Source organism: Podarcis erhardii (genome assembly GCF_964252035.2).
Source record: "Podarcis erhardii genome assembly, chromosome: 15".
NCBI classification, from domain to species: Eukaryota; Metazoa; Chordata; class Lepidosauria; order Squamata; family Lacertidae; genus Podarcis; species Podarcis erhardii.
The window spans coordinates 22,752,784-22,770,314 of NC_138505.1; the positions used below are offsets into that span (position 1 = coordinate 22,752,784).

General features: G+C 46.7%; 1 protein-coding gene across 1 annotated transcript in view; it reads right to left on the reverse strand.

Moving 5' to 3' along the window:
- The window catches only part of GCN1 (GCN1 activator of EIF2AK4), a 66,055-nt gene that overhangs the window by 17,183 nt on the left and 31,341 nt on the right, over positions 1-17,531 (reverse strand). Inside the window, exons 34-47 of the mRNA XM_081842189.1 lie at positions 15,508-15,754; positions 13,355-13,476; positions 12,143-12,257; positions 11,490-11,669; positions 10,522-10,742; positions 9,269-9,337; positions 9,036-9,174; positions 7,701-7,897; positions 7,383-7,525; positions 6,421-6,538; positions 4,727-4,942; positions 2,749-2,913; positions 1,303-1,464; positions 278-370 (exon numbers count right to left, since the gene is read on the reverse strand). Coding sequence (XP_081698315.1) covers positions 278-370; positions 1,303-1,464; positions 2,749-2,913; positions 4,727-4,942; positions 6,421-6,538; positions 7,383-7,525; positions 7,701-7,897; positions 9,036-9,174; positions 9,269-9,337; positions 10,522-10,742; positions 11,490-11,669; positions 12,143-12,257; positions 13,355-13,476; positions 15,508-15,754 — 2,187 coding nt within the window. The remainder of the gene's footprint in view (positions 1-277; positions 371-1,302; positions 1,465-2,748; positions 2,914-4,726; positions 4,943-6,420; positions 6,539-7,382; positions 7,526-7,700; positions 7,898-9,035; positions 9,175-9,268; positions 9,338-10,521; positions 10,743-11,489; positions 11,670-12,142; positions 12,258-13,354; positions 13,477-15,507; positions 15,755-17,531) is intronic.

Sequence of the window (17,531 nt, forward strand, 5' to 3'; positions counted from 1 at the left end):
CATCATCCCTGATCACTGGTCCTGCTAGCTGGGGATTTTGTAGGCCGAAAACATCTGGAGGGCCGAGTTTGAGGAAGCCTGATCTAGTGCAACCTCCTGCAATGCAGGAATAGGCAGCTGTTCCATTCGGGGATCAAACTTGCAATGCTGGGATTATCAGCACCACGCTCTATCCAACTGAGCTATTGCACCAGCTTATCCAGAAACTGAGCCGAGAGGGACTCACTTTCAAAGGTTACATAAAGGGTGGGGCAGGGGGGAGTGTTCACACACGTACCTTTGGCACCAAGTAAGGCAGCACCACTCGGCTCTTCACGGCCATCACCTGCTTAAGGCCATCCAGAGCAAACTCCGACGTCTCTTCACATTCCTACGAGGAGGAAAAGGAAAGAAGCCATTGTATGTACAGCCATTACAGCCACTGCAAGCATTATTGTAAGCATTACTTGTCCAGGAAGGTAAAGGGACCCCTGACCATTAGGTCCAGTCGTGACCGACTCTGGGGTTGCGGCGCTCATCTCACTTTATTGGCCGAAGGAGCCGGCGTACAGCTTCCGGGTCATGTGGCCAGCATGACTAAGCCGCTTCTGGTGAACCAGAGCAGCGCACGGAAACGCCGTTTACCTTCCCGCTGGAGCGGTACCTATTTATCTACTTGCACTGGCGTGCTTTCGAACTGCTAGGTTGGCAGGAGCAGGGACTGAGGAACGGGAGCTCACCCCGTCGCGGGGCTTCGAACCGCCAACCTTCTGATCGGCAAGTCCTAGGCTCTGTGGTTTAACCCACAGTGCCACCCGTGTCCCTTTGTCCAGGAAGCTAAAAGCACTTTAAACATGAAATCGGATTTCATCAGCTCCATTGATGGTCTGATCACTGCAGGGGGAGGCCTGCCCCATCCTCTCCACCTGCCAGATCCATCTCCTACAGCAAAGACATAAGATGTCAAGAACGGTGTTGCTGGAGGAGATGGAGACCCATTTAAGCCAATGGTGGGAGAATCTGTACTTCTGCTAACTCCCACTTCCCCAGCCCTGATCCAAGCCCAGCAATTCATCTTCCAGCACCCAAATGCCCCTGGAAGTCCCCAAAGCCATGATGCTGGTCCTCAGCATCTGATATTCAGAGATTTGCTGTCTCTATACACAGAGGTTCCCGCTTAGCTTTCATCAATCAGTCCACCTTCCAAGTTCTGAAGTTATTTTTGGGGTGTTCTCTGCAGCACCTCAAAATAAGGAGAGCTACTGTTGCATATATTTCCTAATTCAACAGGACACAGAGAGAAAGAACTTCTGATGCACTCACCAGCTGCTTCAGCAAGAAGGGCAGGATGTCTTCCAGAGCCTGGTACCCGACGGTAGAGTGCAGCTGTTCGAAGGTCTTTGCGGCTGCTTCCCGGACCTCCTCCAAAGGGTCGCACAGAGCTTTCCTCACTGTTGGGACCAGAGACTCTGAGAAACACAGCACCTGGAAAGGGGGCAGATGAAGACCGCTGCTGGGTGGATTTCCATGGCAATTACAAGGGGAAAGGTGCAGTCAAGTTATCATTTCTTAGTACAGAAAGTATTGATCCGATGTATAGAGATCTTTCCTATTCTGATTAGTTCAGGAGGGTTCTGGAAGGTTTCTTTCCAGGTGGGAAAAGGTGCAATCGACTCCTAGGAAGCCTATGCAAAGTTGTGTTTTCTGTTAAGTTCCATTGTATATAATAGAAAGAGGTTAACAAAAGAACCCCTGGATGGTTAAGTCCAGTCAAAGGCAACTATGAGGTTGTGGCGCTCATCTCGCTTTCAGGCCAAGAGAGCCAGTGTTTGTCCACAGACAGCTTTCCAGGTCATGTGGCCAGCATGACTAAACTGCTTCTGGCGCAAAAGAACACTGTGACAGAAACCAGAGCAGCCATTATCCTTCCCGTCACGGCGCTACCTATTTATCTACTTGCACTGGTGTGCTTTCAAACTGCTGGATTGGCAGAAGATGGGACGGTGCAACGGGAACTCACCCCGTTGCGGGGATTCGAACTGCCAACCTTCTGATCGGCAAGCCCAAGAGGCTCAGTGGTTTAGACCACAGCGCCACACATGCACACAATTGCCTTGAAACTCAAGCACCTGGTGTTTTCAGGGTCCCTGAGGACCCTAGGAACCCATCCTCAGTGGTTGGTTTGCCTCCTTTCGCTCTGATCGGCTCCAATGAGCACAAAGGGAGAGAAGACTTCTCAGGGGCTACAAAGTTCTCCTTTCATGCGCACTGATGCTGGAGACAGGGACCTTGCTGCAGAAATAGCCGAGGGTCTTTGACCCACCCCAAACCCCAGAGTACTACACTATTGGAATTGATACATTTCCTGACTCCTTCAATAATTATTATCTGCCAAAATGGGAAGAAAAGGAGAAAAGGTTCTATGAGAGAATGGATAACTAAAGTTTTGAACATGGTAAACTTAGAAATATGGTTAATAAACAGAGAAGGAAGATAACAACGTCCTTGTGGAAAAACGGAATCTTTTCATAATTTACTAGAGCAGTTGTTGCTTGGAACCCTGAATTTGATTAAATATGTTAAATCCACTTCATGTCTGATTTCGGTTTCGGATATTTACTATCTTCTGGCATTCCTTAAGTTAACTACATCCTTCTTTTTTATTTTGGTTTCCATGTAAAGCATAATAATAATGACGACTAAAATAAATAACTAAAGCAGCCCACCCCACCAGGTTCCAAGTTACCGCGGCTGTGAATAAGAACTTACAGCATCCCTGCTGGTGGACTTCATGATCTCACTCAGGCCAATGCAGACACCTTGCCTCTTGTCGCTCTTCTCCGACCTCAGACCTTCCTCCAAAATGGGGATGATTTCTGGAAGAATCTTCTCCCCCAGCTTTCGGACAAGGTCCCCCAACGTGCGAGCTGCGATCTGCCGAGAGATAGTTTTAGGTGTGTCAAAACAGAGCCAGTCACAAGGTTTTAAAAGAAGCAAAAACAACTGCACTTAGAAGGGCTGGTTGTCCCCACTCTTATTCACTGTGAATGTCCCATTATACTTTTCCAAATATTATTATTATTATTATTATTATTATTATTATTATTATTATTATTATTACGTTTCTATCCCACGCTTCCTCCCGAAGGAGCCCAGGGCAGTAAACACGTGATAAAACAATTATTCTTACAAGAGAGAGATGACAGAAGGGGGGGGGGGTTGAAACAATTAAAGCATCTGCTAAACGATTCAGATACAGATGCAGGTTTTGAAAAATCTCTACCTAAAAAGTTGTGTTGGGGAAGGAAGGTCTTCAGTGGGTGCCGGAAAGGCAACAAGAGAGACCCCTGTACAGTGGTGCCCCGCAAGACGAACGCCTCGCAAGAAGGAAAACCCGCTAGACGAAAGGGTTTTCCGTTTTGGAGGCGCTTCGCATAACAAATTTCCCTATGGGCTTGCTTTGCAAGACGAAATGTCTTGCAAGTTTTTCTGACTTTTTTTTCCTCCCCCCCCCCTTTTTCTAAGCTGCTAAGCCGCTTATCAGCTGATCCAATAAGCCGATAAGCCGCTAAAAGCCGCTAAGCCGCTAATAGCGCTAAGCCGCTAAGCCGTCAATGGGCTTGCTTCGCAAGACGAAAAAACCGCTAGACGAAGAGAATCGCGGAACGGATTCTTTTCGTCTTGCGAGGCACCACTGTATAATATTTAACAAGAATGGCTTCCACAGGGCGGTGTCACCACAACAAAGGCAAGACTCCTATGTTGCATGAAACAGACCACCTGATAGGTTGGTATCTGCTATTGACTGAGTAGCAACAGATCGCTGCCTCATGGAGCTCACATTCCAAGTTTTAAGGGCGAGGAGAAAGGTGGAGGAAAAGGTAGAGAGGAAAAGAGGAAACAACCCCTCCATGAGAGGGGGGGGGGATTTGAATTTGATTATTTCGGTCACAGACCAGTTCCAGCCCCCATACAATATCAAGGAAGTCATAAAACATGATAGGGATACATTTGAATTTGCAATTAGGTGTAACAGGGACAATACAGATACAGCAACAGTTTAAAAATATATAAATTAAAACTTAGTCATTAACATATAACCTAAAATTATCATTTAAAACCTTAATCACTATGATAGCACAGCTTGTTCCCTAAGTTTTATGGCAATCACACAGAATTTGGCTACCTTTAACGTGATCTCAGGATCCTTGTCCTTTACCAGGGATTTTAGACATTGAAGTTCAGATTCATTTGGAGATTTTGAGAGAGAGAAGATATCCGTTTTACACGTGCGTAAAGCCTACGCATTATGAGGGGCTGAGGTCTCCCTTTATCCCACATGCCTAACCTGCTCCCAGAAATCCAACAGACTGTGTCGCACTGGAATACATAGCAGAACATCTACAAATTCAACCTATCTGGTACTGATCCCCACAGTCCCAATTTTGTGCAAATGAACACTACACTGCAGCGTAGGAGCCAACTACTAGGGGCCATGTGGGCTTCAGCCCCCACAATAAAATATTTGAGGGGGCCGGGCCCCCACAAAGTTGATGGGCATTCCTATTCAAATGGTGTGTGTGTGTTTGTGTACTGCATCATGTAGTTGATTATGAGGGACGGGGCTTACCTGGGCCCCCACAATATTTTATTCAAGTTGGCACCCCTGCGTTGCAGAATCATAAAGCGAAACTCTGTTAACACCTGAAAAGTGGCAGAGTCAAGTTGGTTGGCCCAAACACTTAACTGTTCTCTTGTCTGCACAGGTGCTGGCCAAGAATCCCAAGAGGAGGCCAAAGAGCGTTGGCAGAATCTCGCGGAGCGTGCGAGGCGTGTTTGAGACGACAATTTTCCAAACGTGCAAGGATGCCTGGCGGACGGCCAGCTGTGTATCCGAGCGGCCCATGTACAGCCCCGCCAGCACCCGGTTCCTCCTCTCCACTCCGAGTGCGTTAATGATTGCCTGGAAAAATAAAAAGAATGTGTTATTTTTTTTTTAAAAAAAGGGGGTGCAGCCAAGAAAACAAGTTTCGGTTTGCATCCAGGGTTAGACACATTGAGAGTAGGCACACTGAAAATGTAGGCATTCTTTGTATGCACACAGTTTAACAATGGAACTCACTGCTGCAGGAAGAACTGATGGCTACTAATTTGGATGGCTTAAAAAGAGGACTGGACAAACTCTTGGAGGGCAAGGCTATCAATGGCCGCTATGCCCTTCCCCTACAGTTGGAGGCTGTAATACTTCAGGATCCCAGTTGCTGGAGACCACAGGAGGGGAGAGGGCTCTTGGGCTCTGGTCCTGTTTGCAGGTTTTCCCAGAAAAGGCTTCTGGTTGTCCTCTGTGAGAACAGGATGCTGCCTTGCTTGGGCCCTGATCTGGCAGGCCCTGATCTGGCATGAGCCCTGGGGGCTCATGGTGGAGGGCAGGTAAGAAATCAAACGAGCAGCAACAGCAACATAAGATGCATGGATTTCTGGATAAAGCCCACCACGTTTCGCACTAGCAAGAAATATACTACAGGGCCAAACTAGGGAAGGCATTCATTGGGAGATCTCGAATTGTATTGTTCATCTCTTCACATCCCCTACCCCCAAAGAAGGGAAAGCAATAATTTTTGGGTGAAGAGATCCACCAATGAAGCAAAAGGCACTGATTTTTTAATATAAGGTTGGCGGCGGCTATTTAGCAAAAAAAAGAGGAAAAAGGGGGGGAAAGGGTAGTCATATATCAAGTGTTTGAAATTCCCCAGGTACCACGTGTGTTTTGCTACTAGTGCAGGTCCAACTGCGACTACAGGTAGCACCTTGGTTTACGAACTTAATCCGTTCCAGAAGTCCGTTCTTAAACCAAAGCGTTCTTAAACCAAGGCGTGCTTTCCCATAGCCAGCGGGGGACTCAAATTACAAATGGAACACACACAACAGGAAGTGGAACATGTTCTGCTTCCAAGGCAAAGCTCACAAACCGAAACACCTACTTCCGGGTTTGCAGTGTTCTTAATCCAAGTTGTTCATAAGCTAAGCTGTTATTAAACCAAGGTACCACTGCACGTTGAGATTTCTGGGCGTCAGGGTTGGCAACCAGTTTAAAAAATCTCTGCCCTAGTCCATAGTTAATACCATTTTCATTTCCACTGTGTGTGCTTCTCCTCCTTGCACACTGGGACAAGTGAACTGTTGTAAGAACAAGCTACAGTCAGGCAATGTAGCCGAGACAACAGAATTATAGAAATGTAGACTTGTAACATTAGAAAGGGGTCGTCTAGCCCAACCCCCTGGCGAACAGACCTTCTGTTGTGGCAACCGTAACCTAAGTTTAAGGAGCCATTTGGCTTATATACCTGAGTTTCTAACACTGCAAATATCCACCGTCTTGCCTAGTCTGGACTCCAGCTGTTTGCTCACAAAGCAGCCAGGAGAGGAAAGGACAGCACTCGCCTTGTTAGACTGGGCTGTGCCAAAGTTGTCGTCCTCAGAAGCCGTCTCCGTCGTCATCTTCCCTGTGACTCCCGAAATATAGAAGAGGAGGTCCCCGAGTAGCTGAACTGAGCTGTACCTGTTTGAAAAATAAATTTAAAAAGAGGGCGGGTAAGGCAAGATTGATGAAAGCATTTTTCAGCAGAGGGCAGCATTTCCTTCTGCACAACCTCTGGGAGTCACATGACCCTGGGCAGGGTCAGAAACAAAAGTAGGTGCAGCCATGAGGGTGAATTCTATCTTTGTACAGTAGGGTAGATGTACACACCCCAGTCGAGCAAGAACAAATAAGGAAACAGCAAAGCGGGACCAGAGTGTGGGTGTGGCCTCTGGAGAGCCCCGAGGGCCCTGAGGGAGGACTGAAGGGTCACATTGGTCCCCTGCGCATGTGGTTCTCTGTCCCCATTCTAAATAATAATAATACTAAATTTAATTTATGCCCTGCCCTCCCCAGCCAAGGCCGGGCTCAGGGCGGCTAACAACCAATAATAAAAACAAGTTGAATGAATACAACTTAAAAAACAAAATTAAAATACAACATTAAAACATTAAAATGCAGCTGCATCACAGGAGGAAAAAGGAAAAAAGAAAGAGGGGGAGGGAATCAAAATTGACTCCAAGCCAAAGGCCAGGTGGAACAACTCTGTCTTACAGGCCCTGCGGAAGGAAATCAGATCCTGCAGGGTCCTGGTCTCATGAGACAGAGCGTTCCACCAGGCCGGAGCCAATGTTGAAAAGGCCTTGGCTCTGCTTGAGGCTAATCTGACTTCCTTAGGGCCTGGGACCTCTAGGGTGTTGCTATTTATGGACCTTAAGGTCCTCAGTGGGGCATACTGAGAGAGGCAGTCCCTTAGGTACGCGGGTCCTAGGCCATGAGATTCCCCGCAAGTGACAAGCCACATGAATGGGAAGTCGGCTCTAACCTGATTCGCCAGAGGTCATCAAAGAGGCCTTGCTCCAGCTGAGGCAAGAGGAGCGCAATGGCTGTCTCTGCGTACATGCTTATAATCCTCTGCCCGGCACGCAAAGCCGTGTCCCGCACAAACTCGTTCTCGTCTGCCAGCGCCTAAGTAGGAGGGTACAAATTACCAACAAGGGTTGGTTTTGTGGGCGCAGCACAGCGGCTAAGAGTGGGATCTCCAGCCATCAGAGACTTGGAGGCTCCTCCATTCTCATGGCTTGAATTCAAGCCTCCGTCCCTTCTGGATGGAAGGATCAAAAACCTGCCCCGAAAACCCTACCTTAAGGATGCAAGGTATGATGGGCCCAACATAAGGTGTGAACTTATCCCCAAAGGTGATGGGCAGGTAGTTGAACATCATGATGTAACCGTCCCGGACATGGGGGGCGATGTCCACTTTGCTTGCTGTAGCCACGATTTCTGGCATAAGTTTCTCCAGCTTCTCCACTCCTAAGCCAGCCATGACTTCAGCCAGACCTGGAAAAGATGGTGTGTTTTGGTGTAACTCTCTTGCTCAGGATCGCACAGGTGTGTATACCCACAAAAGATATATTTCTCATATATTTCCCATAGAAATGCAGAATGTGCCACTGGGTTCAGAACAGCCTTCTGAGACTCTCTTACTTTTCTAGGTTTAATAGACAAAGCAAATAGCGAGCCCATATGTTTGTGAAAATGTCATCAAACAATGTGTGGGCAGCCTCTGGTAAAATCCCAGAGCCTCCAAGGATTTGCCGAATCGGGATTTCAGTGACTAGAGGACTTCAATGATGTATACAGCTTCCTGCCCCACCCATGCCCAGGAATAGCAGAATCTGAAATGCCTTGGTGAGGTAAACCCTGTCTCTTGTGGGTGAAGAGCCACAGCAAAATGGCTGAGCGCATATTGGCACAGAATCTACATTGACAAACAAGTCTCTCTCAGCATATAAAGCAGCTTCCAAGATTTTCGACGTTCACAACAACTTTGTGAGGTAAGCCGTTTAGAAACCTGATCTTGCAAAATGGTGCGACGGGGCAGAGAGTAACTTGAAAGCTGGTGTGGTTGTACAGTGGTACCTCGGGTTAAGTACTTAATTCGTTCTGGAGCTCCGTTCTTAACCTGAAACTGTTCTTAACCTGAAGCACCACTTTAGCTAATGGGGCCTCCTGCTGCCGCTGCACCGCTGGAGCACGATTTCTGTTCTCATCCTAAAGCAAAGTTCTTAACCTGAAGCACCTTTTCTGGGTTAGCGGAGTCTGTAACCTGAAGCGTATGTAACCTGAAGCGCATGTAACCTGAGGTACCACTGTACAAGCGAAAGTGTCGGACTAGGACCTGGAAGGGACCCGTGTTCAAAATCTCCACTTGGCAGCTGTGAAGCTCACTGGGCAACCTTGGGGGCCGGACACGGTCTCTTAGCACAACCCACCTTTGAATCCTTTTCTCTCGGGTCCTGGTCCAAGACTCTTATCTAACCACACCACCACAATGGCTCTCTTCTATAGTAAGTAAATAACTTTGCCTGAGGCTGCCCAACATGCTGGTGAGCTGAGCAGGCAACCAGCCCCCAACTCCCTTGCAGCCAAATCCATTGTTTTTATCAAACACCAGGAAACAGCCTGCTGTCCTTGCCTTGGGCGGCCCCAGAGCGATCCACCGAACTCTGCTCATATGTCAGGGTCTCCATCAGCCAAGGCAGCAGGTCCTCGAAGCAAGACTCGCCCATCCCCTTCACCATGGCTCCCAGCGCCTTCGCGGATACCGTGCGCACCTGAAAGTCCAAAGGAAAGGACTGTGGGAAACTGGGAGGAAAAGGTGAGGAGGAAAAGGCCACCTAATGAAGGAACTGCACAGAGACGGCGTACCTCAGGCACCGGGTCCAGCAAAGAGGCCTTCAGACCTGGGGTCACACTGGGCAGATAAGGAGCCAGATCCTGAAATGGAGAAGGGGGACAGGTTAAGTGGGAGGAACATCACAATTGGGATTTTGGGGTCAGTGCATGTGGACCTTGGAAGGGTGCCGATGGCAAAGATGGCAAACGTGCACCCTGTTTTTTGCTTAGCATCCAGTCCCCCTCCAAACACAGCTGGGAGGGCAACAAACAGCAAAGTCATGGCCTGTAGAGGCTCTGTCCTCGGGGAACCATTTCTACATATGTGGATCTGCTGCAGTTCCTGTAGGGATGGGGAACAACAGATCCAGGGGCCACATGTGGCCCTCCAGGCCTTTCTATCTGGCCCACGGAACCCTACCCAGGATGCACCTCTCACCAGTCATGATCCACCCTGTGTATTTTATCTAAATCTATAGCTATCTGCAGTGCTTTTTTTTCTTTAAAAAAATATGTTTAGGGGTACTCTCATTTTCCTACTCATGAGGCCAAACTCTGTGAGGCCAAACTTAGATTCACAAAATGTTTAGGGGTATGCGTACACCTGCATCCCCCCAGAAAAACCACTGGCTATCTGTCTCTATATGTATGTATGTATGTATGTATGTATGTATGTATGTATCTATCTATCTATCTACCTACCTACCTACCTACCTCTTTACCTCTCTATCTATCTATCTATCTATCTATCATTGCTTTTTCATATATATAATTTAAATGACAAGAGGCAGCAACAACAATAGCAGCTGGTCTGTCATTTCTTAAAAAGAGTCCTAACTGCAGCTTAAGGCTGGTACCACTACTCTGAACAAGTTTATGATGCATATGAACAATTCAAGTCCAGTAAGTCTCCAGGTGCTTCTGTGGGTCTGGAGAGGTTGCCTTGATTGATCGTTGCATCTCACATAGGAGATAAATGGATGTCAGGAGTTGCAGAACTCATCTTGCCTCTGGCTGTCAGTCTCATACCCTGAATCTATTGCATGTTTTTGCCTGGCTGAGATGTGTCTTTGACCTGCAACAATGGCTCTTGTTTGTCCAGATGGGAGGACAGAGAGAGGCATGTGTGTAGAAACTAGCCTGTGGTAAAATTTACATTCCTTGCTCCACCTCCTTTTGAGTCTGGTCCCACCTACCAATGGCATGTGGCCCCCGCAGAAGATAATGTGGCCCTTGGGCCGAAAAAAGGCTCCCACCCCTGGCTCTGAAGCCTCTCTCCAGCTCACCTTCTGATCTGTCAAAGAGTACATATTGCCGATGATCTGGGCAGCCATTTTCCTCGTGTCCGTGGAGCGATCCTGGAAAGCCCTCTGGACAATGGGCATGATGAGAGCCAGTGAAGGGGCGTCAATGAAATGGACAAATTTGGTGTCCAGCAGGGTCTGCAGGCACTTCTGCGTCTTTCTGGATGGGTCTGTCAAGGCATCCAAGAGGACAGGCGCGATCGCTGTTTGGAGGGGAAGAAAAGGAGGAGGACATGGTCAGGATCAGAGCAAAGAGCCAGCTGATAGACAACAGTCTGTATTTTGGTAACCCATATGCAAAATGCTGCTGGCAACCACCTGTGACACCTCTGTTGAAAGTGATGCACCAGCTGCCTGTTTTTGACCTGGCTAGATTCAAGGTTTCATTAGATGTCTATAAAGTCCTGTTCCATTCTGGACAGAGGCCAGCAGCTGGTATTCAGAGGTATGCTGCTTCAGTACATGGAGGTTCTATGCAGACTCCATAATTAATAGCCTTTGATACATCCAACCTCCATGCTTGGGTCTACCTGCTCCCTCCAACAGCAAACTCAGTAGAGTCCAGGCCATTATGTACTACGCAATGGGGTGGCTGAGAAACAAGAGGAAGATGTCAGCAGGCCTGGAGGAACTCCACGATTTTCAGAACTATGGAGGAGGGAATGGGGGCAGGGAATCCCAAAGGAGCAACCCCTGTTGAAACAGTCCAGTGAGGACTGTGTATGCTTAGGGACCATGGAACGCCAACTATCTGGAGCAGAAAATAGGAAATAGGCGGGGGAATGGAGTATCCTGGAATAGGGTAGGGTAGAGTTAGCTGGTTGGCTCCCTGAATCTCATGTTTTATTGTGCTTTATTTTTAATTTGCAATGTGGTCCCATTTGTTCCACCTTGCACGCCTCAAGAGGAAGATGCTAGTACACACACAAACACAAACTACAAGCTCTTACCCAAGATCTCGGGGTTCCTGATAACTGACCCAATTTGCCGGAGCGCCTGCTGCCCAGCCTTCTGGACCTTCACGTGGGAGTCTGTGAGCACCTCGGTGAGTTTTGGCACAATGTTTGGCAAGCAGGAGGAGAGTTGTTTGGGGGCGCAGTAAGCCATGGCACCCAGCAGCTCCACTGACCCTGGTGGGGAAGAGCAGGAAGACAGGGAATGATGGAATGATAGAAAGATAGATACAGGCAAAGTTAGAAGTCAGTCCACAGAGCAGCCTTACTAGGAAGTCATATCCACCAAGCTCAATGGGAACTTCCTCCCCAAAATTAAGTGTACAGAGGATTATAGCCGCAGTCAAGCATGCAGCTTCAAAAGTTTTTGGACAGCTAAGATAAACAGCGATCAGCAGAGACTAAATTTCATCCTCAGTGGACCCTGCTACGACTACTTAAACAATAAACTTTGAGAGCCTAAGGTTTCCCAAAAGCTGTAAAGATCCTACCTAGTTAGGATGGCTCTTTGCAGAGAATAATACCGGAGCAAAATAAGGCAATGCTGGTATAATCTTCCCGCAAGAACAAAGGAGCTACAGCCATTCCAAAAGCTGTCAGTCAGCCTCCCTTCCCTTAAATGAAAAAGGAACCCAGTCCCAAGTTCTTACCAGCTTTGGTTCTCCAAGACTCCTCCTCAAGCGCAGCCAGCAACGAAGGCAGCACCAGCTTCACCCCATGGGCACTCAGGTTACTCATCACGGCCTTGGCGCAATCGTCTGCGGCCTCAAAGGAAGGAAACGGAGAAATCACAACTGGCCTCAAACCCACTTCGAGATCCAGCAGCCAAACATTATAGAGGATCACTCTCAACTCCAGCAATGAACTGTGTGTGCAGGTGTGGGGGCACCAGAAAACTAAATCTAAGGTGAGGTAGCCACTGCGGTGCCTTCCAGGTGATGTTGAACTACAACTCCCATCATTCCTGTCCACCGGCCATGCTGGCTGGGGCTGATGGGATTTGGAGTCCATTAAAATCCAGAGGACACAGCACTGGCTGCCCCTGGGCCAAGGGAATCACCATACAATTATTTGTCATGCATTTTTACACTCATCAGCAGTAGCAGACTGGAGCGAGTTTCTCTGTCTCCAGCCAGGACCCACATAATGTTTTTAAAGGTGTTATGCTTGTGATATACAGTTGCACTCTTATCTGATTTTCACCTAGTTTTAAGGAATTCCTTCTTGGGTGTTTACTGTGTATGTATGCTAATTAAGAGATTATTATGTCCAGCAGCATCTGGTTGGCCAGTGTGTGAACAGGATGCTGGAAGAGATGACCCTGATCCTGCAGCCAAGTGCTTCTTATGTTCTTATGCAATAAGGGAAGGCTACTGCCACCATCGAGACATGGGTGGCGCTGTGGTCTAAACCACGGAGCCTAGGGCTTGCCGATCAGAAGGTTGGCGGTTCAAATCCCCGCAACGGGGTGAGCTCCCGTTGCTTGGTCCCAGCTCCTGCCAACCTAGCAGTTCGAAAGCACATCAAAAGTGCAAGTAGATAAATAGGTACCACTCCAGCAGGAAGGTAAACGCCGTTTCCGTGCGCTGCTCTGGTTCTCCAGAAGCAGCTTAGTCATGCTGGCCACATAAGCCGGAAGCTGTATGCTGGCTCCCTCCGCCAATAAAGTGAGATGAGCGCCGCAACCCCAGAGTCGGTCACGACTGGACCTAATGGTCAGGGGTCCCTTTACCTTTACTGCCACCATGGGGAACAGGGTGCTGGACCTGGGCAGGGGGTGGGTGGGGCTTTGGCCTAATCCAGCAGCCCAATGCTTCTTCCGTCCTTAACCTACTGCCCTGAAAACACCAGGCACTTCTTACCTCTCGGACGTACTGATTCCCGTCTCCGAAGCACAGCAGCAGGTGGGGCAAGACGTGGACCACGTAAGGCTCAAAGAGCTTCCCAAGCATGCTGCAGAGCATCTCAAAGGCAAACAAGGCCCCTAAATGGGAGGCAAACAAGGCTTTTGTCAGGGCAAGGGGCAGACTGGCAAGCGAGGCTCTGTCCCCACCAACTTTCTCTCAGTCTGCAAGCACAAAACATGAAATGAAGGAAAGGGTTGGAATTTTCCGTGCAGTTTATCTCCGCTCCCCCCCCCACACCCTTCTAATTTCCGTCTCAACCACCCTTCTCAAAAAAAGCAAGATCACGGTGCCCAGCCACTGGATGTAGTCTGAAATAAGGAAATGCTGCAACTGCTAGTCCAGAAACGCTACAACTGCCTTAGTTCAGGCCAATCAGAACAATACAAACACAACACGTAGGCTAATAGTAGAGAATATATAATAGAATAATGATATCATTCAAATTTCAATTTGTTGAAAAATATCGGGTATGTAACTTTATTTATTTATTCTGTTTTGTATGTTCTGCTTTATTTTACAGTGTGTATGCAGGTAGCTCAGTTTAGTTATCATTCATCGATTGTATGCCTTGTATCTTATTTCCAGTAGATGAAGACTATCACAAAACAGTAGTATCATTCCAGAGACACTGTCCTTTTGAGGCTTCTTCCGTTAAAACTTTTGAAAGACTATTGAGAGACTTCACTTTTGAAACGTCTTCTGTTGAAACTTTTGAAAGACTATTGTGAGACTGTCCTTAGATGTCTGTTTTGAACACACGGCTTGACAGTTCTCACTGCCATTCTGTTATATTGTACATGTGAACTTTGATTGGCTTATTCTTGTAATTTGAACGATATCACTATTCTATTATATATTCTCTACTAACTATTAGCCTACGTGTTGTGTTTGTATTGTTGTGATTGGTTCTTATTGCAACACAGGGGTTTGCTTTTAGTTCAGGCCAAGACTGCACCGGGACCCCCTCGGTCTGAACTAAGGGTTGTATCCAAAGCAGTGCTGAGTTAAAGTTGCTTAGCAGTACAGCTGTTCTGCTGGCAAAAGGTTTTGCACCAACGGAATGGACCCCTGGTCTTGTCTGAAAGGTGGTTTTGATGCATGTCAGGCTGTCACATGGTTGAATATCGCCGCCTGGTATCCAAGGCAGGAAATGTTCAGAGTTGAGAAGTATGCAGCTGCTTCCTATCCTCACTCAACCCATTTCCTGTCTTCGTCCAAAGCAGATTATCTATCAAGGCTTTGCACCTTAGCTTCATGGTTTCTCCTTTGGTGTGAGTCGTGAGTGTTGTTTTGTGCCAACAGAACACTTTTTTACACAAAAGAAGGTGTCAGGCCGTTGGCAACTTTGTCACACAATAAGACTTTGAAATCCATTGTGCAACAAATTCCCAGCAGCGGAACTGTTCTACCAGATCCCCATTGCGAAACATTAAAATTTGAATGTCCCTAATAAACTACAAGAATTTGCTGAAATGGCGCAGTTGACAATAGCCTGAGAGGCAATTCAAAATGAAAATTTATGGAAAAATGGGATAGATATAAGATATATATTCAAAAACATAGTAAAGGTACATTATCTATGCTAGCATTCGATTGATGTTGGAGAAAAATTGAGTTGAGAAACAATATCAAGGGTACATATTGATATAGGAATGTATTAGATAAAATGTAAAGAAACATACAATAAGAAGAGTACATTCACTTGTAAAAAAAAAGGAATATACGACGAGATTTGACAGGAAGTCCGTAGTCCTGGTACAAATACTATTTTGGAATAGTTTTGTGTCTTTGCTTTTTCTTTTTTTCAAGTATATAAATTTTGTATATAAACTTTGTATACATGTTGGAAATTCTATTATAATAAGCCCTGTAATGTAATATGGCAATGTATGCATATGTAACATAAGAAAGTTAATAAATAAATAAATAAATAAATAAATAAATAAGAAAGAAAATTGCATGTCCCTTAGCGCAAGAGCCCTTCGTCTAGCAGGCAGAGACCATTGGGTGAGGTTCCGAGCAAGCGACACACCCACCCACATCAAGGGCAAAAGTCCTAAAGAAGTTAAGATGGGGAGAAGAGGGGGAGAATCTGCCAATCAATTCACCTTCTCGCCGCCGGAAGTTCTTCTTGTCCTGAATGGCATCTGTTAGCGTGGCCATCATCTCCTGCTGTTTCAGGGAGAGGATGCCCAAGCCCTTTACCAGGCCGGCCAGCCCGTAAGCGGCTCCTTTCCGTTCGGCGTACTTATCGGACTCCAGCAGCAGCTGCAGCAGCTTCTGAATCATCCCTCCTGCATCCTCCTTGATGGCAGGCACCAGGGGTGGCAAGCAGCTGGCCACCGACTCCTGGACCTACGGGGATCACCGTGACAAGAATGCAATTCAAGCAAAAGTTTTTGTGGTTTTTTTTATAAAATATTTATTAAAGTTTTAAAGGTTACAAAAGGAAAAAAGAAAAAACACCAAATTAAGCAAAAAAAAAGACAATACATCACAATAGATAAAAACAGAAAAGAAAAAAAAACAGAAAAATACAAACAATTAAGAAACAAATCAAACCTTCCCATAACTTATCTTTCATTTGCTTGTTTCCTTGACCTCCTCACACCTCCCCTTTTTGTATTCTAGTTCAGTTAGATATTTCAGCAAATCCTTTCCATCTTTGTTTTTATCCTAATAATTTATCTTAATATACTGTAATTTTACATTCTCTTCTTTCACCAATTAACAATCCATTTTTACTTAGTCCTTTATAACATTTCTGCTAAAACCACATAGCTTCATTCCAGCATCCTTCTAACATTCCTTAATTTTACAATGTTTCTGTAAGTAAACTTTAAATTTCTTCCAATCTTCTTCCACCGACTCTTCTCCCTGGTCTCGGATTCTGCAAAAGTTACCTTGGGCTGACTCGGGGCCCAGTCATAGAAAGTGAATTTGGTAAAAGGTAAAGGACCCCTGGACGGTTAAGTCCAGGCAAAGGCGACTATGGGGTTGCGGTGCTCATCTCGCTTTCAGGCAGAGGGAGCCGGTGTTTGTCCACAGCTGTCCGACAGCTTTCCGGGTCATGTGGCCAGCATGGCTAAACCGCTTCTGGTGCAACGGAACACCGTGACGGAAACCAGAGCGCATGGAAATGCCATTTACCTTCCCACCAGAGTGGTACCTATTTATCTACTTGCACTGGTCTGCTTTCGAACTGCTAGGTTGGCAGGAGCTGGGACAGAACAATGGGAGCTCGCCCTGTAGTAGGGATTTGAACTGCCAACCTTCTGATCGGCAAGCCCAAGAGGCTCAGTGGTAGAGACCACAGCACCACCCGCATCCCAGTGAATTTGGTATGATTAGGCAGGTGGATAATTTGCTCCCTAATGGAATATAATGCACTTTTTATTACTGTCCCCCATTGTTTAAAACACTTTTATAACTGGCCCTAATTAAGGCAGGTGTTGTTTTTTTAAAAAAAGATCTGATGACCAGTCCATTTTAGCAAGGAAGGGCCATGAGATAAACCAGGTAAAAGGGACACTGCTTCCTGCGTCTCCTGGAGCAACGTGGGGTCAGGAGCAACCTCCTCAAAATGTGCCTCTTTATTATTATTTCCTTTTTAGAAAAAGTATCACGGGCAGCCAAATTCTGAAAGCAAAGCTCAAAGACCTCACCATTATCAGGACCCTATGTCTTATGTGAATTCATTTTCAATCTCTCCCGCACTGAGATAGAGACCACATTCGCACAACACCCTAAACCGTTGTTTAGTGCGAGTAGAGTCAAATGAGTCACAGCAAGCCTCTCAAGCAGCCAGGGAAAGGAGACAGCAAGCGTCCGCTTTGGCTTAACCGCAGTTTGTCATTTCACCCGAACTGACAAACTGTGGTTAATATTAACTGCAGTCTGAAACAAGGCAACGCGGAACCAGTTAACGTCAACCTCAATTTGGACAAAATAACACTGCAATGAAGCAAAAAGAGAAGCAATAATCTTCAAATTTCACAGCACCATTCTATTCCCAGCAGCTGCGTGTTTAATTGATTTGTTTCTCGTGGTATGCCACTGCCCCCGGTGGACTGCCTGGGGACTACGGCATTAACCAAACTACCAAAAGAGTCAAAACGAACCGAAAATGGTT